Here is a 25,454-nt window from a genome sequence, read left to right as displayed (position 1 = left end):
TTTTTTGTCTTCTGTCTTGGCCCCTTGTCATCTGTGTTTTGTCTTCCATTGAATGTCTTTTTTAATATGTTCAGGCCCAGTAGTGTTCACTGGGATCTTCTGCTCCTGTTCTTGGGCAGGTTGCTGTCCAATTTGACATTTTGTGACTTTTACTGAAATGAGGTGGTGATGTGTCCTTTCTTAGATTTAATAACCTGGGTGTGCTCCATGTGACCAAGAAAAACATGATGGAGGTCATCAGGGACAAACTGCAGAAGCAGAGGATTCGAAACCATCCACAGTCTCTGACAGGTGACTCTGAACTGGGAAAGAAGCTGGGGATGATTTGCTAGGCATCTAGCAGGATGAGGATGTCTTGATTCCAGGTTTGATCCGGGGGGGGGGGGCGGGGGGCGCTCTCTTTTTTTCTCCCTCTCACCTTCAGACTCAGACCTTAAGTATGATGGGATGCTTATAACATAGGCAGAATTAGCTAAACTGAGATTATATATTTGTTACCTAAATATTTTTCTACTTCTACCTGTCCCCTACACAGTTACAATCAGAAGGCGACCATAACAGTATGGTAGCTGCACTGGACAGAGGTCTGGAACTGTCTGTTGGCCATTGACCTGTCAAACTGTTTAGGGTTTTGTTTTGTTGCAATGGGGGTGCCTAACAGATCTGGCATGCTAGTTCAGTTCCAGTTCACATGAGGGGAGGGAGGGAGGGAGGCAATAAATTCATTTAACATTTCTGCTATGTTGGGTTGGATCAAGTTAGTTGTAGTTTGTTATAGCTGCCAGCTATAACCATAAGTACTATGAATCATGTATAAAATAAAAATGACTTCTCACATGAAGCTTCACATGTTGAGTGTCACTCACAAGTTCTCTTTCGTAGGATTCCCAATTTACAAATAAGGACTGAGGTTCAGAGGCTTGCCCAAGACTACAGAATTAATCCATGCCTCTTTTAAGGCCCCTTAGTTTCCATACAGAATTGTGTCTGGGTATACATAGAATGCATTTAGCTCAGCAGAGTCACCAGAATCTGTCCCCGCTATATCTGAATTGAAAGGAAGGTCTCAGAAGGCCCTAATAGGCTCAAAATCTGAAGTATATGATAGGGCCTAGGTACAGGAAGGGAAGAAAGTAAGAGGAAGACTGAAATTTGGTAGGAAAAAGTGGTGAAAAGAAAGAGCAGAACAGGGGTGAAAGTTAAGGGTGGAAAAAAGCATGTGTATGAGAGTGGCTCACTAGCGCTTAGCCCTAGAATCTGTTTCCAGATCCCAGACTTGAAATCAAAGACTAATCTGAAGGAGCACTTTACAAGTGTACCCCTTAAGTCAGTGTAGTTTCAGGCAGACATGGACTCTGTGGGTTGATACCTGTAAGATGTAGGACAAGTGAAAGCTATGTACCTTAAGCTATGACTCCCTACCTATCCAGCCTCATGGCTTCGATGCTGAAATAGGACCATTCTGTGTATCTTCCCTGTGTTTCTTGGAAGAAGGGTGGCACAAACATGTAAGAGATATAAGAAATGGTCCAAAGGCAGCGCAAGTCAGGACTGCTGCCCTCCGAGATTTGATGTCCAAGACATCAAAAACTATTGTGAAGGATTAGATAACATAATTTCTAGCCAATCCCATGTCTTCCTTCTCAATATGTCCAGTGTTAGGCAGACTGTCATGTTTTCCAAATATAAAATATAAGCTAGTTTCCTATACAAATCTGTCCTCCAGCAAGGTGCAGGAAGAGCTGATGTAGTTTAACGGATAAGGGTATGATCCATGAGCCAAGAATTTTCTGGTTTAAATCTTTCCTCAACCATGAACTCAGTAGGGGGCTTTAGGCAAATTGCTCCCATGGCCTCATTCCCACATCTGCAGTAGGTAAGAATCATCATCCCCAAATCTTACAGGGTTGTTGTAAATATTATGTTGTGCATTTGATACTCAAAAAGCACTATGTAAAAGCTAATCAGTGGTCCCACTTGGAACCCCAGTCTGTAACCTGGGGCCCACTTCCAAGATCCCATACACCCCAAGGACAGAAACCATTGGTAAAGAGGTAGAGCCCACGGGGAGGGGGTGAGGGAAGAAAACATAACAGTCAGTGCAGGAGCATAGTATAATTCACTTCCAGCTACCAGTTCTGTATTGCAGATGGAGGTTGTATGCATATTGTAGTTTGCAAATCACCGAGGATAACTACTGAATACAGGGGTCCCCCAACCTCTTTGGGTCAGTGGACACATTTAGAATTTTGAGTGTTGTGGGCACTCTCACAGAATGGCTGGAATGAGGAACAACTTGCCCATTCACAAACCTAAGTGCAAGGCAAAGGTGAGGTCAGAGCTCCAAAACGCAGAACCAGTCTGCTAAACCCAAATAAAGATGGTGCTAGAGGGCAGCCCTTCACTTTGCAGCATGCCATTCTTCCAATTTAAAGAAGATAAAATTTAAAAAACTTAAGAAAAGAAAAATCAGGAGGGTCAGGGAACCTGGAGGGTGCTAAAAGAGGTGTCCGCAGGCACATTGGCTCCTGTGGGCAGCACCCCAGCCCTATTTAAACATTTTAGAAAGAATCTTTGCTACAGAGGTTAGACAGCTTCCATCATGGAGATGGCATTGTTTTCACAGGCATTGGATATGGTATTCTGGGCATTCCTTTTGAATATAACATAACCATTCTGCCAGCTTGATCCTTAAAAAGATTTGGGATGAGTGTGAGAAGTTCTTCCATACTGGTTGCTCTTACCTCCAAGTCCATCTTCTGTGAGGAACTGTTTAGCTTATGGGGATGGTACACTGATGGGTGGCACAGAACTCACAGAGACATGGATGGATGTATCCCTTGTTTGTCAGACTTTTAATTTAGCATCTACTTTGGCAGATTCTGAGCAAGAGGCGATTGAACAAGAGGCGAAGGAACTGAAGAAGACAATGGACCTCAGCATTGTTCGCTTGCGCTTCAGTGCCTACCTTCGTGACAGCAATGGAAACTTCACTCTAACCTTGAAGCCAGTTATCTCAGACCCCATTCATGATAGCAGTGAGTCCAGCTTTCTTGGATCATAGACTGACTATACTTGGGATTTCAATATTGTTTAGAGGAGAGCCATGGAGTGTCTGTTGCTATGTCTACTTGTTGGCCAGGGTTTGTTTGCTCTCCGTTCCCCCCTTTTCTGAGACTCTGTGGCTATCATGGCCCAAATCTTATAAGCATGCAGATTATATAAATGTGAATGCTTTCCAGGGTGTATGTTTTGTGTGGTCAGTTCTACCCTCCTGTAACCAAACGTTGACAGCAAAGCTAAGTTTCACAATGTGCCCCCATCTGTGATGTTAAGATAATGTCAGGGTTAACACAAACAGGTGAGAGAAGTCTGTTCCCCTTCTTCCAGAGGTGTGACTGATTTTTTGTTGGTGTTTTGGCCTTGTAGACATAGAGCATGAATGATTTCCTCCCCACCAACTCCCCAGATCCTCTCATCTCTGTGTGGGAGAGCTTACAAATTGGAAAAAGGAAAAGAGGGTCAACAAACGTAGATATCAGGCTGCTAGCAATGACCATAAATCTTCCTGGTTGAGATGTAAAGTGAGGGCCACACCAAAGTCTCCATGCGTTGTAGAGAACTTGTACAGTGAAGGGTTTGATTTCTCTTCGCACGTGGGTTTGGTGACACTTGGAAGTAGTGAGAGAGCTGCTTGCTTCCGAGTGGCTCTAAAGGCTGGCACAAATTGATACTCAGATGCTTCCCTGAATCCTCTGTGTGTGCTGGGCGACTCAAGTTGATGGTTCCAGACACCCGCTTCTCATTTACACAGCTCTGGATTTTCTTTTTCTATAGAGTCTCCTGGAGCTTCCAACTTAAAGATCTCTCGGATGGATAAGACAGCTGGCTCAGTGCGAGGCGGGGATGAAGTATACTTGCTGTGTGATAAAGTCCAGAAAGGTAAGCATTGTCTCTAGCATTCTCCTTTTTCATTTGTGTGTGCTTTGGGAAGTGGCAGCAGTGATGCATCTCTGTCTTCGTTATACCTATAATGAGTCTTAAGAGCTTGGCACCTTTTGCTGCTGTTAAACATTATTTAGACATCTGAATGCAGACAAAATACTGAACTGGATGTACCAGTGATGTTACTGTTCTTCTTGGAGTATTATGTCATCCTTCCTCTTGGTATGATCTTCTGAATGTAAACGTGTCTTGTAGTTCTGTTTTCTTCTTGAGCAGGTTTGCTCCAGAAGAACTAGTTGTGTAGGCAGTGTTTTCCAAGGTACTTCTAAATGGGGCCTCCCAAGTCCTATTGGTCTCTTCATTGGTGCAAAAGGAATAGTGAAAAAATACCTGTTCCTGCTGCTTTAGAGGAGGCAAAGGCTGAAAATGGCTTGGGAAAGTGTTGGGGGGGGGGGAGTTTGTGAGAACACTTGATTGTTCAAAGTCTCCTTGTTTAAAAAAGTGAAATTTTCATCTCACACAATATCCTTTTCCAAATTTTGGCTGCCTCTAATGAAAAGGGGTAGGAAAAGAGGCAGCCCTCAGTCTCTGTAATGGGAGAATCTCTCCCAACCAAATGAGATTGCCAGATATCGAGTCTGCCTTGGAAGATGGGCTATGGTTCCAGAGTGGATACTGGATCTGAGGAAGGTAATTTGAGTGAGCAACTGTGGCTCCTTCAGAGCATGGTGGGCTTCTGAAAGCTAGAATAAGCTGTTCTTCAGAATTAAAGTAAGGACTGATAGATAATACGTTAGAATGCATGGGTTTTGGTTGTGTAGCAGGGTGGGGGGCGGGTGAGTGGATTGCTTGAACTGAGGAAGTATGATCACCCCAGCAGTATAGTAATATGAAAGAGAGAGAAGTGGGTGGAGGAAATCTTTAGATGAGTTCTATATTGGTTTGGAAGCCTGAGGCATGGGGACAGGGTGGGATACTATCCTGATATTCTCATAGCAAGTGTCTTTCCTCCTTCTCTAGATGATATTGAGGTGCGATTTTATGAAGATGATGAGAATGGCTGGCAGGCCTTTGGGGATTTCTCCCCCACAGATGTGCACAAACAGGTATTGGTTCAGTCATGAGAGCCAGTGTAGGACTTGGGTTCAAATAAAAAATTAGTCATAAATGGCTTTCAGCAAATCACTGTTTGTAGTGTAACATTCTGTATTGCACATGTAGGCTGCCATCATCTGTAAAAGACACCATTCCTTGCACTAGCTATTTTGGGTTGCAGCTTAACAGTTGTTATGCTCCTGGTTGCATCTGTCAAATGAGAGGAATTCTGTAGTACTCATCCCACCCTGTTGCCTAGCAGGAGCCCTAACTGAGCTCATCTTGGGACTGCTGTTCAGGTTCCCTAGACTTCTAGCTCTTGGGGGCTTCAACATTCATTTTGAGGCTTCCTCCTCAGGTGGAGCTCTGGACTCCATGGCTTTCACATAAAGCAATTATTTTCTTAGTGGCCCCACATATTGCATGACATGTGTTTGACTAGTTCTGCTCTGGCCATGAGAATGGAGATCTGTGTTTAAAGAACATACCTACTTTGCCCTTGTTGTATTTGGTAGGGCCTGCTTTCCCCAGGGATGGGGGACCAATGAAAATGATGTGCCCTTGGATACTGATAGATCCTGATGGCTTCCAAAATGCTCTGGGGATTTTCATGCTTACCTAACCTTAACCCGGGTAGGCTTCATAGAATTAACAACTGCCCCAGTTCATTGATGCACTTGGTTCTAGATGTTCTTTTGCCAGGCAGTGGAGTCAGATATGCCCAAGGCTCTTAAATACGTTAAGGGTAGTAATACTTCAAGGAGGACAGCTTGAGTGTATGTGACAGAACTTTTGCCAGTGCTGATTGAACACATTCTAGACCTGTGCTGTGGGAGTCGTTTTTCTTTGCTACCTTTGCATCTGCTCAGTGCCATCCAGCAGACTGTCCTGGTGGTGAAAGATTTATTATATCCAGGCCCACCTAGCAAGCTTTGACAAGCCTTTGGCAGTTTGCAAGGCACTTTGTGGATACATTTTCTCACATCAAATTTGACTTGGATGCTGCTATTTTGGCAGGACTAGCAGTGGGCATGAAGGGTCTGATTGTTTTGGACCACTTTCCATTGTTATATCTGATGTTCACAAAATCTGAGCCTCACATTTGTTTGCCTCTTATGGCCAATGAAAGCAACCCATGAGAAATTGGACCTACTTCTGACAGCAAACATCACTGTTGCTTTGTCAGAGAGCAGTAAACTATTATCTGCACAGTTGTGAAGGCTTATTTGAATCACAATTCAGGCATCTACATGCCCATTTTGATTGCCCTTCCTGACCAAAGTTTGCAAGTTGGCAGTGGTAGGACAGCTCCAGGGACACTTGCACGAAACTGATTTTTCTGGACACATCAGTTGGACTCAACCAGGATTTGGAACGGAAACTGTGTTAATTGTCCTGGTAGATGACCTTTTTCTACAAGTAGATTTTTCTGGGCCTCTTAGTGCTATTCAGTATAGTAAATCCTCTTGAGCTATTGGGGGCACCACATTGTGGAGGTTCTACCCTACCTGGCTGGGTGGCTTCAGAAGGGTATTGCTGCCTCACAGGAATATACCTTGTCCGTAATATTTTTATCTTCTGTAGGTAACCACAGGGAGAGATGCTATGTCAATTTGGGATTCACTGTTATCAATATGCTTATAATGCCCAACTCTGTGTTTCATTCTCATATAACCCAGGAGCAGTAGTAAGTTCCTTATATCAGTGCCTGGGCTCCATTAGTAGCTGATTACTATTCTTTGAATCTGAATTCAGGCAAGATTGGCTGCAGCCCTGCCTCAACTACCATGATCTGGACACTGTTGCTCATGTTTTGGCAACCTCCGTCTTAGGTTATTGCTGTGTGGTTTATGCAGGACTACCCTTTAAAACCATTCAGAATCTGAAGTCAGTGCAAAACTCCATGGTTATTCTATGAGCAGGGAAGGGGGCTCTATTGAGCACTAGCTCACAGTATGCTTAGCTCAGGGAACACTTCTTTCTACATATACAGTCATGTGAAAAAGAAAGTACACCCTTTTTGAGTTCTATGGTTTTACGTACCAGGACATAATAAAAATCATCTGGTCCTTAACAGGTCTTAAAATTAGGTAAATACAACCTCAGATGAACAACACATGACATATTACACGGTGTCATTATTTATTTTACAGAAATAAAGCCAAAATGGAGAAGCCATGTGTGAAAAACTAAGTACACCTTATGATTCAATAGCTTGTAGAACCACCTTTAGCAGCAATAACTTGAAGTAATAGTTTTCTGTATGACTTTATCAGTCTCTCACATCGTTGTGGAGGAATTTTGGCCCATTCTTCTTTACAACATTGCTTCAGTTCATTGAGGTTTGCGGGCATTTGTTTATGCACAGCTCTCTTAAGGTCCCGCCACAGCACTTCAATCGGGTTGAGGTCTGGACTTTGATTGGGCCATTGCAACACCTTGATTCTTTTCTTTTTCAGCCATTCTGTTGTAGATTTCCTGGTGTGCTTGGGATCATTGTCCTGTTGTATGACCCAATTTCGGTGAAGCTTTAGCTGTCGGACAGATGGCCTCACATTTGACTCTAGAATACTTTGGTATACAGGGGAGATCATGGTCGACTCAATGACTGCAAGGTGCCCAGGGTTAACATGCTAACTGAGGCCTGTAGAGTCTGAGATGTAACTCTTGGATGTTTTGCAATTTCTCTGAACATTGCATAGTCTGCCCTTAGGGTGAATTTGCTGGGATGTCCACTCCTGGGAAGATTGGCAACTGTCTTGAATGTTTTCCACTTGTGAATAATCTTCCTCACTGTAGAATGATGGATTTTAAATTGTTTGGAAATGGCCTTATAACCCTTCCCAGATTGATGGGCAGCAACAATTGCTTCTCTAAGATCATTGCTGATGTCTTTACTCTTTGGCATTGTGTTAACACACACCTGAATGCTCGAGACCAGCAAACTCCTGAGACTTCGGCTTTTACACAGGTGGTCGCACTTGCTGATGATCAATTAATCAAGAGCATTTGATTAACAGTACCTGGCTGCTACTTAGCCTCTTCATACCTATGGAAGCAGTAAGGGTGTACTTAGTTTTTCACACGACTTCTCCATTTTGGCTTTATTTCTGTATGTCATGTGTTGTTGTTCATCTGAGGTTGTATTTACCTAATTTTAAGACCTGCTAAGGACCAGATGATTTTTATTATGTCCTGATATGTAAAACCATAGAACTCAAAGAGGGTGTACTTTCTTTTTCACATGACTGTACCTCCAATCCATCCACTTTTGAGTGGTGGGGAGGCCCTACTTCATGTTCCTTCATTCTGAAAGGTGGGAATTGTGGGCACCTGGGCTATGGTTCTTGGGAGTTGGTTGTCTTACTCCAGAGTTTCCTGGCCTGGAACTCACCAAGCTCCAACCTGGACAAACAGCATGTTAAAAACGTCTTGTTTTTGAAAGCTTCCCCACACCATTGATGGGCCCAGTTTCTACTGCCTTAGGCAAGTAGAAACCAATTTTTTTTGTATATGTTCTTTAAATATTTTATTTTTAATGTTGCTTTTAATGTTTGTCACTGAGTATTTTGATAAACAGAAATGTTTCTGCCCCCTTGAGTAAAATGAGAATTTTGGCTTGTCTGAGAACGGGGCTGTTCTGAGGCAACTGTACAGCACTTGACACATCCTGCATTGGCAAGCGGGTACATGTACTTGAGGGGTGATCTGGCTGTGTAGTGTGACTTGTCTCCCTACCCCCTCTCTCATGCCTTGTGTTCTGCAGTATGCCATTGTGTTCCGCACACCGCCCTACCACAAGACCAAGATAGACCGTCCGGTCACTGTGTTCCTCCAGCTGAAGCGCAAGCGAGGGGGTGACGTGAGTGACTCCAAGCAGTTTACCTACTACCCAGTGGTGGAAGGTACAAGGCACTCCAGGTGATGTGCTACTTCTGTTGTTTAACAGCATGGCAGGGCCTATCCTTGATTACTCTTCTGTTTTCTTTGCTGCAGATAAGGAAGAAGTGGAAAGGAAACGCAAGAAGACTTTGCCCCAGTTCCCTCAGCACTTTGGGGGTGGCGCACCCATGGGAGGTGCTGGTGGTGGAGGTGGTGGATTTGGTTCTAGCGGAGGTAAATGTTCTCCTTGGTGGAGGCTCTGTGGGCTTGAACTCCTTGTTCTTACTGGATGAACTTCTTGTTCTTGAACTCCGTAATCCTAAGCTACTTTAAATTTGAGATCAGAAACTTTATTGCTAAGCTGCAGCAGAGTGTAGAATCCAGTAGCTCCTACAAAATCCTAGAAAATTAAGCTTTCTTTTAAAACAAACCCAAAGAAACCACTAATTTCTAGTCTTGGTGGTTGCAGGGAGAAAGGCTAAAGTGGCTGGAAGTTCTATGAAAGGTTAGTCTGAAGGTTTGAGTGGGAATTCCATTGGTGACTGCGGAGGATCTCTTCCTCCTGCATAGCAGCCACTTCAGCCCCAAACCCCAGTTCCTGTACTTGCCCTTACAGAATTTTTGAGGCTGCCCCCAACTTCACTGTTGGCATTCCTCCTTTTACAGTCCTCTCATGATTTAAGTATTGTTATTTATTGTTTTAATAACAGTTAAGCAAATTCTTCTTAAAGATCTTTCAGTGGTAGCCAGATTTATAATCTCCCCACCACCATCTTTACCTTCCCTGCTCTGAATCATGCCGTCATATGTCTCTGCATTTCCTGTAGCCCCCAAATGTCCCTCTCCCCTTCCTGAGCACTTTATCATAGGAATGGGTGAAGGGTGGATAGTTCACCTGTTAGCAACCTTAATTGTAAGAATTGGTGGGCCTTTAAAAAGGTCAAGAGTGCAGGAGGTAACTAATACCTCTCAAATTGTATTGAGCATGTACTCAATGTGGTTGGATGAGAGTGTGATAAAAGTGAATTGATTGGGGGAAAACTGGCAGTTGGGGAGGATGCATGAGTGCATATGCTTCTTGAGGAAAGCTCTTTTGTGAAGTGGAGATAAGTGATCTGTTAAACAGCAGATAATAGAATCTCAGGATTGGCATGTTCCTCGTCCAGCCCTCTGCTGTAACTTAAGGCTGGCTCCTCTTGGGTGGGTATCTGAGTTGGGGAGTGGAACTTTGAGCACTGCCACTGTTGTGGATGCCCAGCCATCACTGGGACTCTTGGGTGAAAGCCACCTGATGAATGGTTTTTTAACTTGACAGTTGTTTCTCAAACATCTAACCCAATCCTGTGCATATTTAGAAGTAATTCCGATGTTCAGTGAGGTTTACTCCTAGATAAGTGTTCATAGGCTTGCAGCCTTAATCCTTTATCGCCTCCTATATGAGACATCTCAAGTGCACTGACCCCCCAATAATAGTTCATTTGTGGACCTCTGCCCAACATCTTCTGCAGTGAAGACAGATGCAAAGTGTTTGTTTAGCTTTTCTGTGATTTCCCCACCTCCTCCCTTTACATCTTTGTCATCTAAGAGTCCCACTGTCTTTCTAGTATAAATATCTTTAGTGATGCATTTCCCTCATTCCTTTTGATTGTCAACTTGCATATGTTTTGCCAGAGTCGGTGCTCTTGTTGCTTCCATTTTGGCAAGGCTTCCACTTCTGTATAGGTCGTTGTCTTGCCTTTTTATCATTTCCTTAACTCCGTTTAATGAAGTGGACAGCCTTTGGGATTTACTCATGTCTTGTCTAATGCGATGACATCTTATCTGCATTGGCTAAGAGCCGGATCAGAGAAAATTTGTATGGTGTAATTGTAGAAGGACTCCCTGAAGCAGTGGATGGAGGGATGCTACTGCAGGCAAGCTCCACAAGTTTAATATAGGAAACATGCTGCTTCTCTGATTAATATGGAAATAATTATTTCTTGGACTACAAGCCAACCACATTGCCGCTGATAGCAACATGAAGATATGGATGATGCTTGGGATGGAATCACTACAAATAGCTTGCAGTGGTATGCATAATTCTCTCTTAGGCAAAGGAAGATAAACATGCTGATCCTTAAACACAAGTTGTTGCCCTTGAGGTAGCTGCAGTTTCTGCAGCAAATGCAAACAGCTCATTACGATTCTCATCACACCTTTCCCTATGACTCAGGAGACGTGCTCCTTCCGAAGGCCGAACTACTCATGATCACAGACCATCCACTAACTGAGTCATTATCTTAATTTTCAAAGCAGAAAGGATACCAGCATAATGGACCTCTTTGTAAAACAAAGCAGAAGGCTTCTGGGGTAAAAAAGAAGTTAATGTGGTAATTGATGGAGTTCAGTAACCACTGAATTGAGCATGTCCAGTTCATTTTGATTTTATATTTAAAGAGGAATGTGCTGCAGATCAGGGGTTCTGAATTTGCCACATGACTAGACCAATTTGCCTGGGAGAAGGTCTAGTCATCATTGGCAACTACATGACATGTTAATGACCAGCCTGAAATAAACAGTGATACAAGCTTCAAGTATGATGGCTGAAAATGTTAGACTGAGTGGTGATTATGCCAACGTTTTTTCAGCTTGTGCGTTGTCACAGTGCCCTTACTAAGCGGATGTTTATTTTGCAACCATACCAAGGTATGGTTCTTCTGATAGAGCTGGTTTTTTAGAACTTGCCACTATGTGGTATCAACAGCTAGAATGTCTCATCTTAATTCATTCACTAACATAGATGCATTTGTTTTTCTTGTGCCTACTTCAGCCGGGAATCCCTGGCATTCTTCGGGATACAGTCCTTACAACAGCAGCATCTACCTGTCTGGCACCCATCCTATGGGCAGCTACCAAGGAGGGAGAGGCATCCAGATGCCTAGAAGTGCCAGACTGGAAGACAGTGAACACCAACTCTCAGAAGATGGGAACCAGATCTTCGTGGAAGAAAAAGATTATCTAGAACTGCTACAGCATGGTATGGCTGGGTACTCAGAAGATGGGAACCAGATCTTCATGGAGGAAAAAGATTATCTAGAACTGCTACAGCATGGTATGACATTGTCATACCATGCTGGGGAGACAATGGATCTTAAGTGGTCTGGATGTGAAAGGCATGGAGCCAGCATATGTGGTTAAGAGTTCCATAGAGTGTTACTGTCCCCAGCACGCCATGCATCATGTAATACAGGGTAATACAGCAGTAGTTACAATAGCCCAGTCTCCCCCTCATCCCCCAGGCAACCAAACCCATTACACTATTTTGATTGCAAGAATCTGATATGCATGCACATTCACTCTTTCAGTGCTCTAAACCCCATGGATTTTTAGCTGGACTTTCAGATAAGAGTAGCCAAAATATAGATTTGTTTATTTTCACATCTTTTAATATAAAAAAGTGTTCAGGATAGAAAATGGCTGTACACAGCAGCAGGGTTGTTACATTTAGTTTCTGTGCTCTGGGTCAGTCCAGCAGTTGTTCACAGATCAGCTGTGGTCTGTGTAAACCTGTCCACATTGGCAACTACTACATGCAGTGAGAAATAGGTGCAACAGTTGGAAGGTATTTGTTTAGGGTGTAAGGGGTTTGTGTCTCTTTTCAGAAGGCTATCCGTACCTTTTAAACAATACTATCTACTGATAATGCAATAATTAAAAGGGGTAGGCACAGTCCTGGCTCCTGGTTTTCGAGGGTCCCTTGGGCAAGACACTCTCAATGGGCCCCTCCCTCAGCGAATATACCTTCCCACCACCACTGTCACCAGCTGCTGTTGACCCTTTTTCTCATTACTGTCGCTTGCTTGACAGGCAGTGAACAAGCAGGCGGTACCATCTATTGCTCCTCCTCCTCCTCCTCACCACCACCACCATTATGTGGGCCAGAGCTAGAGGCAGGTGAACAAACAGATTGCCATGATGAAAAGGAGGAGCAACTCCAGGGGGCTCTTGTCAGTTGGCTGCTACTGGGGTGTGGGCCTTCAGCAGGTGCCTGACCATGCCTACTGTCAATGCTGGCTGTGGGCAGGCACATTCCAGGCCCAGAGAGCCTGGCAATTGAACAGAGGGGCAGGGAGTGGTACGTTTGGAGCCTGTGCCTATCTCTTGTCTGTGATTCATAATGCCATCCGTGACTTGCATTCAGACATATTAAGAGAAAAAAATCTGGTGATAACACACTTCATATCCCCCCACCCCCAGAATCAATATTTTGTTAAGACAGATAGACAGTACCTTGCTTGGCAGTCTCTAAACTCCAATTCCCAACCAGTAAGTGGGTGTGCACCATATGAGACAGACAGAGGCATGCACACTTCCCTGCTTCATGCCATCCAAAAAGCTCATTCCCCATCTGGTGTGAGAAGGCATCAGAATAGACTATGACCCCCACCACCCAAGAAGGCAGGGATCATGTGATCAAGATCTTTGCCTTGGTCATGGTGTGACTAGCTCCTCCCTTCCAGTTCAGTCCCTGCCTTCACCAAGGACAGAGCTTGTCGATACCATTGCCTCTTATCTCTATTGGGCCTTAATGCTACTTATTCTTAGTCTATCCTTACTCTGGCCCAACCTTCCACTCCGTTATGGGAAACACTCAGTAGCAACTGACTCCAGTAGATGATGGGCTGCTTGTTTTGATTAAAGGAAGGTCAGCAAGCTGCAACAAAACACCCTAAAAAGCACAGTAGGAGGGGCTCCTCCTCAAACTCCTTGTCATTGTCAGATACTAGAGAAAAATCAAGTAAAAATAAAAGTGAAATGTCCCCTTCCAGGCTGTCTAAGTGGAAAAATAAGCACTTTCCTCATTTCCCTCATACAATCTCGCTCATCAGCTGGGTCCACCGATGAATCTCCAGACCCTAGAGACATGACAAGGGGTCAACATTGGACCACTAAGGTTCTTAAACCCTCCAATCTGGTGAGGCATTCAGATAACGAATTAAACCCTCCAATCTGGTGAGGCATTCACTCCAAGTACTGGATTTCTCCGAAAAAGAGGAAGGGGAATGGACAGACACAGGTTCCTCTGAGGAACCATCTAATGCTTGCCTAATAAAAATGAGAACTTTCTCTTTTGCCTAAGGCACTGGCTTCCCTAAGGCTCCAATCTGCTTCACAGTACTCCAGAAAACTGATCTCTAGAGGCAGTTCTGTCTTCCCAAAGCCCAAACCGGTTTTACCAACTTATTGAAGGAGGCCCTTCCCCGCCTCCTTCAATAAGTTGGTAAAGGCTAAATGGTCATCTCCCATGCAATGTAGGAAGGCTGCTAACATGGCTCAGAGATTTTACTCCCTATCACAGCAGGTGATGGAGGACATCAAGGTTCCAGTAGTTAATGCCCTGGTGGAGAGGCCTTATTGTCAGGAGTGGTAGCAGCCAAGGATGGCTTATGGAAGAGTAGTCAGAACTGCTTGTCTGGTGGGTTTTATTAGGTTGAGAAGTACTGGACCTACTGATGGAAGATGACTGATTTCTGGGCTGGAACCTGGACTGGGTTGTGGGTGAGGCCATTCAACACCTTCAGAAATTAGGGGTGATAGAAACAGGTTCCGTTTGGAGAACGTTTCCTCAGGGTCTCCTTCATATTTTTTGTTCCCCCAAAGGGGGATGACCTGAGGGCCACCCTAGACTTGAAGTACACCAACAAGTGTTTGATGGAAACCCTCCGAACAATAAAACAAACTCTTCACCAAGATGAATTCTTGGTGTCCATAGATCTGGCAGGCAAATCTGTCCCTGTGGCTGCATCCCATCAAAAATACCTTTACTTTGCTTTCAGAGGGCATAACTTACAGTTCAGGGCCCTGTCTTTAGAGCTTGCATTGGCACCAAGGGTATTTTTTAAAATGAAGTCAGAATGGGAAGTGAAGGCTTTGGATCTAGGGATGCTTAACGTCATTCATCATTGGTACATGATTGAATTTCATTCTACCCTGTGGAAACATTTTCTGCCTTTACCTGTCTCCTGGCCTTTATGGAAAGAATCTTGGCTCTTCTTTCAGTCAAGTTTGGAGATGGGATTCAGGGCAAATGCCCTTCACAGACAAGCCTTGGCTCTGTTGTCAGTTTTTCTAAATCTGCCTGTAGATACATCTAGACATTTTGAGATTCTTACAGGGGATGAGCATCAGTCCATTGATTGTGCATCACTTCCCCACATGGAAGTTGCCTTAACAAAGTAGCCTCTTGGGCCACTGTGTACTACTGAGTCCAACTTCTGTAGCTCAAAGTCTTATTTTTTGTAGCACTTAACATGTGCAAGAAAGATATAGGAGTTGGCAGCTCTATGTATGATGGATGAGGGACCACCAACGCATATTCATAAAAGACTCCATTTTTTATGATCAGCCCTGTCCTTTTTGCCAAAAGTCAATGCTGTCTTCCACAGAACCCAGGATTTAGTTCTTTCTTCTTTCTGTCTCAAGCCTTCCTACCCTTCTGAAAGAACATGACATAGACTTGATGCCTGCAGAGGCATTAAAATCAACCTCAAGTGGACAGAGGAGCTTTGCTGCTCCAATCCTTTGTCTCGTTCCACCTTGCTGCATTGGGGAAGAAAGTTTCAAATACCACCATTGTCAGGTGGCTCGGGGCATGTAGTTACCTTACTTATTAACTGCAGTAGCTGCGTAAACCAGCACAAGTATCTGCTCATTCCACCAGAGCTGTAGCAGTCTTGGTTGCCTTCTGCACTACTGAAGCATTAGCTGAAATGTGCAAAGCAGCCATTTGGCCCTCTCAAAATATACTTGTCACACACACAAATTGGATCAGTGCATTTCAGCAGAAGCAGTTTCAGCTTTTGGATGGAGGGTGGTCCCTCCAACCTTAGGCTCAGCCCTGAAGTGTTTCTCCCCACACCCTTAATTAGCAGAGAGTGGCCTTTCTCATCCTTTTCTGGGCTTGTGGACATCCCATTCTGATGCCTCTTCACATCAGTTGGGGAGTGGAAAGTTTGCATTTTACCGTGAAGTTATATTCCAGTCTGGTGTGAAGAAGGCATCATGACCGCACCTATAATAAGCAGAGTCCACAGAAAATTAGGCATCCATATTTATGAGTTTTCTAGTGCATGTCACATCTTCTCAGAGGTGACTCCTTCAATCTCTCTGTCCTTAATCTTTGCCTTATCCATTTGCTGAAGCTACTGTTCCTTAAGCTTGGCTAGGGCAGAACTGGAAGGCAGGAGCCAGTCACAGCACAACCAAGGCAAAGATCTTGGTCACATGACAGTGGGGGGACATTACCCATTCTGATGCCTCCTTCACACCAGACTGGAATGAAACTTTACAGTATGTCCCCAACTTTCTAGTCTGCTAGCTTCTTACCTTGCTGCTGTTGCACCAATTTCAGGTGAGGCAGACTGAGCGGAGCTGGAGGGGACAGCCCTTGCCTTTGTGGCCCAGCAGCAGCAGCAGTTAACTAGGCTGAGAACGCTGGCAAGCCTGTGCTGCTGTTGCTGCTGGCTGCTGCTGCCACAAAAAAATTTTCTTAAATCAGGAGTAGGAAAGTGGCCTTAACACTAGGGATATTGGAGAAATCTGCAGTGGAACCAAATGAGGTTGGATTTTTATGAATCTGACCCATGGATTCCTCAGTGGACTGGCTTTTCCATTGTTGGGCGGGCCATTTTTCCAACTTTCCCAAATTTTGTACGAATGTCATATGTAGAAAAATACAGATTTAAAAAAAAAAACTGGCCAAAAATATGCATTTCCCCCATAAGCTAAATTGTGAAAACGTGCATTTGGGGGGAATTTGCGTATTTGAGGGAATTTGCGCATTTTTGCACATGTGAATTTGTGCAAATGTGCATTTGTGCAAATTTGAGTTTGTGCAAATTCAGAAACAAAAACAATCTGATTCCACTGATGGGCAGATGACAGAATGAAAGGCACCTGACATTCCGCAAAACACAGACAGAATGGATTTTACGCAATTCATACATCCTTACCTTATGCCAGGTCAGACTGTCCATTTATTTCAGTATTGTCTCTTCTGACTGGAAGCAGTTCTTTGGGTCTCAGGCAGAGAGTGGCCTTTCTCATAATCTGTCTACCTGGAAATACCAGGAATTGAACCTGGGACCTTCTGCATGCAAAACATGTGCTCTGCCACTGAGCCATGGCCCTTCCACTATTGAAACACAGCTTGGTAAGAGGGAGAGTCATGCCTAGTGAGCTGGAGACGAAGTGCAGTTTTGCACTAGCAGGGATTGTGTCGATGTGTTGCCTTTTTCCTGCCCATGTAGCTCAGGAGTGCAGCTCATGGATGCTAATGCTCGCTCAGCGCAATGCCCAGGCTCTTCTGGACTATGCAGTCACTGCTGACCCACGTATGCTGTTGGCTGTGCAGAGACACCTAATGGCTTCTCAGGATAAGAATGGAGACACGTGAGTATGCTTTGGAAAGCACAGGGTCCCTGGACAGGTGTTGTATGGACTCTTTGGTACTGGTTGCTATGGTGAGAGAGGCATCCTCTGACATTTTCTGTGGTATGGGGGATCAGCCAGGTTGCTTTCAGCTCTCTTCTGAAGGCAGGGTTCTGCAGGGTGGTACTAGGCTATGGATCTCCATAAAGCACTGTGCCTCTGAGATGGAAAAAAATCATTCCATGGCAGGATTCCCTGGTCTCAAACCCTCTTTTAAAACTGCTCATGGAAAGGGATTCTATTACCTTCTTGAGCCATATATTCTCTCTCCCTCAAAGTTGGGAAGCATGTCCTGATACCTTACCAAAATCTTTTTCTTGCGATCTCCAAGGAACAGTTCCCCTAATTTTTGGACAGTTTTAAGATACTTTTTGATAAAGGTTGCCCCCTTTCCTCTGTCTTTGGTTTCTGTTTAAACATGCACATTTTCTTCGGACTTTCACATACGTTGGGTAAATGAGCATTTTTGTTTTCCTCTGAAATTTGTGCAGACCTTAAGATGGTGAGGACAGTGTTGAACACAGGACTGTAGCTGAGGCTGGCCCAGTGCTCTGCTGGGGAGAGTGTTCCCTTCTGTGTTCCCTTTGATTCCTGCATTGAGCAGAGGGTTGGACTCGATGGTCTTATAGGCCCCTTCCAACCCTACTATTCTATGATTCTCATATCAGAGTTTTTCCATTCAACCCAAAGTTGCACTTGCTTTTTTTTTTAACTGTGGTCTGAATGATCTTAAGCTTGTACTCTGCTATTATTCTCTAGGCTGCTCTTTGCAAATGGGAGACAAGTGTTAATTAGCAGAGCAATGCCAATCTGCTCCACTAGTTGAATGCTTTAAATTGGAAAAGCCCCAAATGTAGGGAGATTTTGGAATCTTTCTTGAAAGTTGGAGAGGAGAAAGAAATAGGAATTGGTGATGCATTGATGATTTAGACTCTCACTTCTGTTTGTTCTGGACCATAGTTGTCTGCAACTGATTACAGTAGCTGTAGGCTCTGCTCTTAAGTCCATGATCTTGTCTGTTTCCACAGGCCTTTGCACCTGGCTATCATCCATGAGCAGACAGCTGTGATTGCACAGCTGGTCCAGGTGGCAGTCAGCATCCCCAATCAACAGATTATCAACATTGACAATAATTTGCAACAGGTATAGTAGGTACTGTGCACAGGGCACAGCCCTTCCACCCCGATCCTTCTCGTATTCCCTTAGACCTGGTTCATGTATGTGGGTGTGGGCGTCACTGCACTTCTATGTTTTTTTGCTCTCAGGACTCTAATGTGGCAGTGGTCTCGCACAAACTTTCCCTTGGGCTTGTCTTAACAGTGAATTGGTGCATCCCCATTGGGTTGGAATTTAGTCCCATGATTAAGTAAAAAAATGAACTGGTTCCCCTTCTTAAAACCCGAATAATTGATCTGGTGAACACACACTTGGCTCCTTCCTTCTGAGCTTCCATGAATCAGGTGTGGTCCATTGGTTCCAGATACAGTACCTCAGTCTGATCATGGATTAGAGAGGCAGAGCATTGAGCCTTGCATCCTAATGCAAGACCCTTCTTGTACCCTCCTACTCAAGTGGGAGTGGGATAGCCTATGAGGCTAGCAGTAGTGCTAGTGTGCCTGTGGCATCTGCTTGTTTGCATGTCCTCTTCTTTTGATAGAGCTGGACCATCTTCCTTCTCTCCTCAGACACCTTTGCACCTGGCTGTGATCACCCATCAGCCCAGGGTGGCTGCATTCTTGCTGCAGGCTGGTGCCGATCCCACTCTATTGGATCGCTATGGCAACTCGGTAGTACACCTGGCTCTGCAGTTGGATGATGAGGAGATGCTGAAGACCCTCCTCGGTCACCTGGGCTCCCACACTCTCCACCTTCTTGAGACACCTAATTATTTTGGTGAGTGATATGAGAATGGTAGGAAAGTTCTGTTGAGCTGTAGAAGCAACTCAGTTTATTTATTAAATTCTCTCAGGTAATAATTTAAAATTCATTTAAACTCATACATCATCCGCTGAAGCCAAAACAAGGGCACAGCAAAGGGAGCTAAATACCAGCAGGTGAACCTTTTACAAACTTAACAGTAAAAGGGAGCTATTAACAGATGGGAGCTATTTTGCCAAAGGGCAAATCCAGCAGAAACCTATACAGCCCTGCTCTAACAGAGATTCCTGAGAGGTTGCAGAGAACCTCAACCACATGCTTAAACTAGCCCCAAGTATAGAAAGTGGCAGTGAAAGTATTACATAGCTCTATATTGTGTAGGCCTAGCTAGTGGAAGAGTCTGCTTGTAGACAAGAAGTGTAGGCTAGCTTCAGTTCGGGTTGAGTATAGGCTCAGGTTTTAGGTCTTACAAGGCAGGTCATAAGCTAAAGTTTGAGAGTTCAGCTTTTTATTTAGATTTTTTTTTACCCCACACAAAGTGAAAAACAGTGCACAGTGATCCACTCTCAGTGACTCAGTCTCTTGCATTCCCGGGGAGCTCAAACCACATCCATTCCTTAGGTCACAATCCTATGCATGTGTAGACAGAGAAAAGTCTACACCTCCCAGGATTTCCCCAGCCAGCCTTGTCTCTGTCTAAACATGCATAGGATTGCACCTTTAATCACCTACCCATTGTCTATTGTCCCCTCTAATGACCCATTGACTATTGTCCTCTCCCCTAAATAGAAAATCTTAGATCCCATGGGGCTCAGCTGACCTAGATTTCCACACACAGGGAGCTAGTGCAGATGAGTACTTGACCCACACCCTCCCTTGCTTTTTAAACAAGGCTCTCTAATCCGATTGGCTGCAGCAGCAGTTGGGTGCAAGCTAGCTAGAGCTATAAGAGAGGCAGGCTTGTGGGAGAGTGCAGCTCACGCAACACAAGGAGCCCCAGTGATGAAACATCTCAGGCCCAGTGACAAAGCGTCAAGGTAAAAAGTCTTTTAGCGCACACATGAGTTAAGTTCCCATGCAACAGGGTGAGGAGGCCAGGGCAGTTGGCCCTTCCCCACCTTCTCTTAATAAAGAATAAGTAAAAAAAAAAAGTAAAATTCCTTACCTTATCCTAGAAAAAAACTTAATTTTCCAGTGAAATAAGCCCAGTTAAAAAAACAAACCCAGTTAAGAAGGTATAAAACCAGTAGGGGTGTGAGGGCTATCCAGTGTATTACACTGAGTGCCACATATTTGATTGTCTGCCAGCTGGACAGAAGTCATCGGTGTGTACTTGGTGTAATTAGCTCCTGGTTCTCAGAGAACAACTTTTCCATCTTGAGAAGCTGGGGGAGAGGTTTGTGGATGAGACCTTTGGGGACCTAATAGCTCTGTCCCTGGGTGACAGCTCTTCTGCTGTCAGGGAGAATGAGGGCTTGGGGAAGGAGGGCATCATTCCTCTGAAGAGGGAAATGATTCCTTAGAAGGGACCAATTCCTCTTAAGATGAACAAATATCTGCTTGCCAGGGGGCTTGTGGTAGTGGGAAATTCGATCATTAGACACATAGGGTTTGTGATGTTTATGTAGACTTTATAGTAAATTGCCTGCCTGGTGTGAAGGTTGCAGATATTATGTGCCATCTAGATAGCTTTGTAGATAGTTCTGGGGTGGTGTAAGTGGTTTGGCCTATGTTGGTACCAGTGATGTGGGAAAATGTAGTCATGAGGTCCTGGAAGCCAAATTTAGCCAATTTTAAATTGCTAGGTAGGAGGTTGAAATCCAGGGCCAAGGAGGCTTTCTCTGAAATACTACTTGTTTCATGCACAGGGCCCATTAGACAGGTGTAGCTGAGGAGTCTTAATGCATGGATGAGATGGTTATGTAGGAAGGAAGGGTTCAGATTTGTGAGGCGCTGGGGAACATTTTCATAGAATCATACAATAGTAGGGTTGGAAGGGGCCTATAAGACCACTGAGTCCAACCCCCTGCTCAGTGCAGGAATCTATGTCAAAAGCATCCATTTGGGAGACGCCAAATGTGTATGAGACGGATAGGCTCCACTTGAACTGGAATGGAACCAGACTGCTGGCTCTTAATATAAAAAAGGTAGTAGTGCAGCTTTTAAACTGAACCCTGGGGGAAAACAGACAGGAACTGTGAAGCATCCGGTTTGGGTTGAATCACCCCTAGAGGATGAAGGTGAAAATGTTTCTGATTGCCCAAGTGGAGACAGGGAGGAAACAGGACATGAGCATATGGTGAAGTATAATAGCCAGTCAAAGAGGCCTAAGGGTCATAGCAGAGGATGCATATATCACAGACATTGGGGGAGGAACACCATGTATAGGTGTTCCTATCCAAATGCTCCCCTTCATGGATCACTGCCTTGTTGTGGCGAAGGGGCTTGCGTAACTCAGTGAAGCCATAAGCTATGCCGTGCAGGGCCACCCAAGACGGACAGGTCATGGCAGAGAGTTCTGACAAAATGTGGTCCACTGGAGAAGGAAATGGCAACCCACTCCAGTATTCTTGCCAAGAAAACCCCATGGAACGTATCACAAGGCTAAAAGAGATGACGCCGGAAGATGAGCCCCTCAGGTCAGAAGGTGTCCAATATGCTACTGGGGAAGAGCAGAGGGTATTTCCAAGTAGCGCCAGAAAGAGTGAAGCGGCTGGGCCAAACCCGAAAGGACACTCAGCTGTGGATGTGTCTGGTGGTGAAAAGAAAATCCGATGCTGTAAAGAATAATATTGTTTAGGAACCTGGAATGTCAGATCAATGAATCAAGGTAAGCTGGAGGTGGTCAAACATGAGATGGCAAGATTGAACATCGACAGCTTGGGAATCAGCGAACTAAAATGGACAGGCATGGGCGAATTTAATTCAGGTGACCATCATATCTACTATTGTGGGCAAGAATCCCTTAGAAGAAATGGAGTAGCGCTCATAGTCAACAAAAGGGTGGGAAAAGCAGTACTGGGGTACAATCTTAAAAATGATAGAATGATCTCAGTACAAATCCAAGGCAAACCATTCAACATCACAGTAATTCAAGTCTATGCCCCAACCACTGAGGCCGAAGAAGCTGAGGTTGATCGGTTCTATGAAGACCTCCAACACCTTCTAGAACTAACACCAAAAAAAGATGTCTTCTTCATCATAGGGGATTGGAATGCTAAAGTAGGAAGTCAAGAAATCACCGGGATAACAGGCAGGCATGGCCTTGGTGTACAAAATGAAGCAGGACAAAAGCTAATAGAGTTTTGCCAAGAGAACATGCTGATCATAGCAAACACTCTTTTCCAACAGCACAAGAGGCGACTCTACACATGGACATCACCAGATGGTCAATATCGAAATCAGATTGATTATGTCCTTTGCAGCCAAAGATGGAGAAGCTCCATACAGTCAGTAAAAACAAGACCTGGAGCTGACTGTGGCTCAGATCATGAGCTGCTTCTTGCAAAATTTCGGCTTAAATTGAAGAACGTCGGGAAAACCACTAAACCGTTCAGGTATGACCTAAATCATATCCCTGATGAATATACAGTGGAGGTGAGGAATAGATTTCAGGGATTAGACCTGATAGACAGAGTGCCTGAGGAACTATGGACGGAGGTCCGTAACATTGTTCAGGAGGCAGCAATGAAATCCATCCCAAAGAAAAAGAAATGCAAGAAAGCAAAGTGGCTGTCTGATGAGGCTTTACAAGTAGCTCATGAAAGAAGGGAAGCGAAAAGCAAGGGAGAAAGGGGAAGATATACCCAACTGAATGCAGAGTTCCAGAGAATAGCAAGGAGAGACAAGAAGGCCTTCTTAAATGAACAATGCAAAGAAATCAAGGAAAACAACAGAATGGGAAAGACTAGAGATCTCTTCAAGAAAATTGGAGATCTCAAGGGAACGTTTTGTGCAAAGACGGGCATGATAAAGGACAAAGAAGGCAGGGACCTAACAGAAGCAGATGAGATTAAGAAGAGGTGGCAAGAATACACAGAAGAACTATACAGGAAAGATCTGAATGTCCCTGATAGCCATGATAGTGCGCTCACTGAACTTGAGCCGGACATCCTCGAGAGTGAAGTCAAGTGGGCCTTAGGAAGCATTAGTAACAACAAAGCTAGCGGAGATGACAGTATTCCAGCCGAGCTATTTAAAATCCTAAAAGATGATGCTGTTAAAGTGCTGCATTCAATATGCCAACAAATCTGGAACACTCAACAGTGGCCACAAGACTGGAAAAGGTCAGTTTACATTCCAATTCCAAAGAAGGGCAACGCCAAAGAGTGTTCAAACTACCGCACCATTGCGCTCATTTCACATGCCAGCAAGGTGATGCTCAAAATCCTACAAGCTAGGCTTCAGCAGCATGTGAACCGAGAACTACCGGAAGTACAAGCTGGGTTTAGAAGAGGCAGAGAAACTAGAGATCAAATCGCCAACATTCGCTGGATCATGGAGAAAGCAAGAGAATTCCAGAAAAACGTCTATTTCTGCTTCATTGACTATGCTAAAGCCTTTGTGTGGATCACAACAAACTGTGGCAAATTCTTAAAGTGATGGGAGTACCAGACCACCTTACCTGTCTCCTGAGAAACCTGTACGAGGGTCAAGAAGCAACAGTAAGAACCAGACATGGAACAACCGATTGGTTCAAAATTGGCAAAGGAGTACGACAAGGCTGCATATTGTCACCCTGCTTATTTAACTTATATGCAGAGTACATCATGAGAAATGCCGGGTTGGATGAATCAGAGGTCGGAATTAAGATTGCTGGGAGAATTATCAACAACCTCCGATATGCAGACGATACCACCCTAATGGCAGAAAGCGAAGAGGATCTCAAGAGCCTCTTGTTGAGGGTGAAAGAGGAGAGTGCAAAAGCTGGTTTGAAACTCAACATTAAAAAAACTAAGATCATGGCATCTGGCCCCATCACTTCCTGGCATATAGAAGGGGAAGAAATGGAAGCAGTGACAGATTTTACTTTCTTGGGCTCCAAGATCACCGCAGACGGTGACTGTAGCCATGAAATTAAAAAACGCTTGCTCCTTGGGAGGAAAGCTATGGCCAACCTAGACAGCATAGTAAGAAGCAGAGACATCACCTTGCCGACAAAGGTCCGTCTAATCAAAGCTATGGTTTTCCCAGTAGTAATGTATGGCTGTGAGAGCTGGACTATAAGGAAGGCTGAGCGCTGAAGAATTGATGCTTTCGAACTGTGGTGCTGGAGAAGACTCTTACAAGTCCCCTGGACTGCAAGGAGGTCAAATCAGTCCATCCTAAAGGAAATCAACCCTGAGTGCTCATTGGAAGGACAGATAATGAAGCTGAAGCTCCAATATTTTGGCCACCTAACGCGAAGAGAAAACTCCCTGGAAAAGACCCTGATGCTGGGAAAGACTGAAGGCAAAAGGAGAAGGGGACGGCAGAGGATGAGATGGCTAGATAGCATCACGGATGCAATGAATATGAACTTGAGCACGCTCCGGGAGAGAGCGCAGGACAGGAAGGCCTGGCGTGCTATGGTCCATGGGGTCACGAAGAGTCGGACACGACTGAACGACTGAACAACAACAACAAAATACAGCAGTGATTGTTCTATTTTTTCTTTTTTTAAATTCTTTATAATTTCTTTTTCTTTTTAATTATTATAATTATTATCAATATTATGATACTAGGATTAGTAATATTTCTGGTTGGTTGACTTTAAGCTTTATTATTATATAGTAGCTTAAGGGCATTATATGGCCAATAGAAATGAATTGTAAGCTTGCTTCCTTGTTATAAGCCTGAAGATACAATATTGAAATTGATTACTTAATCACGACTGAACGACTGAACAACAACATCCAAATGCTAGAAGCCTCTGAGCCAAGATGGGAGAGTTAGAATGCCTAGTTATAAAGGAGAACTTAGATACAGTCAGGGCCAGAAATATTGGAACAAGGATAACTGTTTTGGCAGTTGGCCTCTGTACACCACCACATTGAAGTCGAAAGGAAACACACCCAGATGGGAGCGAAGTCAGGACTTTCACCTGTAATTCAAGGGGTTTGACAAAAGTGGGGAACTAACCATTCAGGAAGGACTGCCAGTGGCATACACACACACACATCATTGGTGGCTCATAAGTAATGGAA

The 25,454-nt window shown here is 44.3% G+C and overlaps 1 protein-coding gene across 2 annotated transcripts in view; it reads left to right on the top strand.

Annotated features, from left to right (window-relative positions):
* NFKB2 (nuclear factor kappa B subunit 2) overlaps positions 1 to 25,454 on the top strand; it is a 51,307-nt gene that overhangs the window by 14,412 nt on the left and 11,441 nt on the right. Inside the window, exons 7-16 of one of the 2 annotated variants that reach the window (XM_084845162.1) lie at positions 185 to 291; positions 2,880 to 3,038; positions 3,838 to 3,942; positions 4,966 to 5,051; positions 8,807 to 8,945; positions 9,037 to 9,156; positions 11,732 to 11,938; positions 17,211 to 17,352; positions 18,420 to 18,534; positions 19,077 to 19,284. In XM_084845162.1, coding sequence (XP_084701288.1) covers positions 185 to 291; positions 2,880 to 3,038; positions 3,838 to 3,942; positions 4,966 to 5,051; positions 8,807 to 8,945; positions 9,037 to 9,156; positions 11,732 to 11,938; positions 17,211 to 17,352; positions 18,420 to 18,534; positions 19,077 to 19,284 — 1,388 coding nt within the window. Of the gene's footprint in view, positions 1 to 184; positions 292 to 2,879; positions 3,039 to 3,837; positions 3,943 to 4,965; positions 5,052 to 8,806; positions 8,946 to 9,036; positions 9,157 to 11,731; positions 12,014 to 17,210; positions 17,353 to 18,419; positions 18,535 to 19,076; positions 19,285 to 25,454 lie in introns of both variants that reach the window. The other variant, XM_084845161.1, reaches the window with a different exon arrangement.

Source organism: Heloderma suspectum, chromosome 3, assembly GCF_057233095.1.
Source record: "Heloderma suspectum isolate Gila_16-S chromosome 3, 16-S_ref, whole genome shotgun sequence".
NCBI classification, from domain to species: domain Eukaryota; kingdom Metazoa; phylum Chordata; class Lepidosauria; order Squamata; family Helodermatidae; genus Heloderma; species Heloderma suspectum.
The sequence above is the reverse complement of the archived record's forward strand: the minus strand, read 5'-3'. Positions and strand labels throughout refer to the sequence as shown.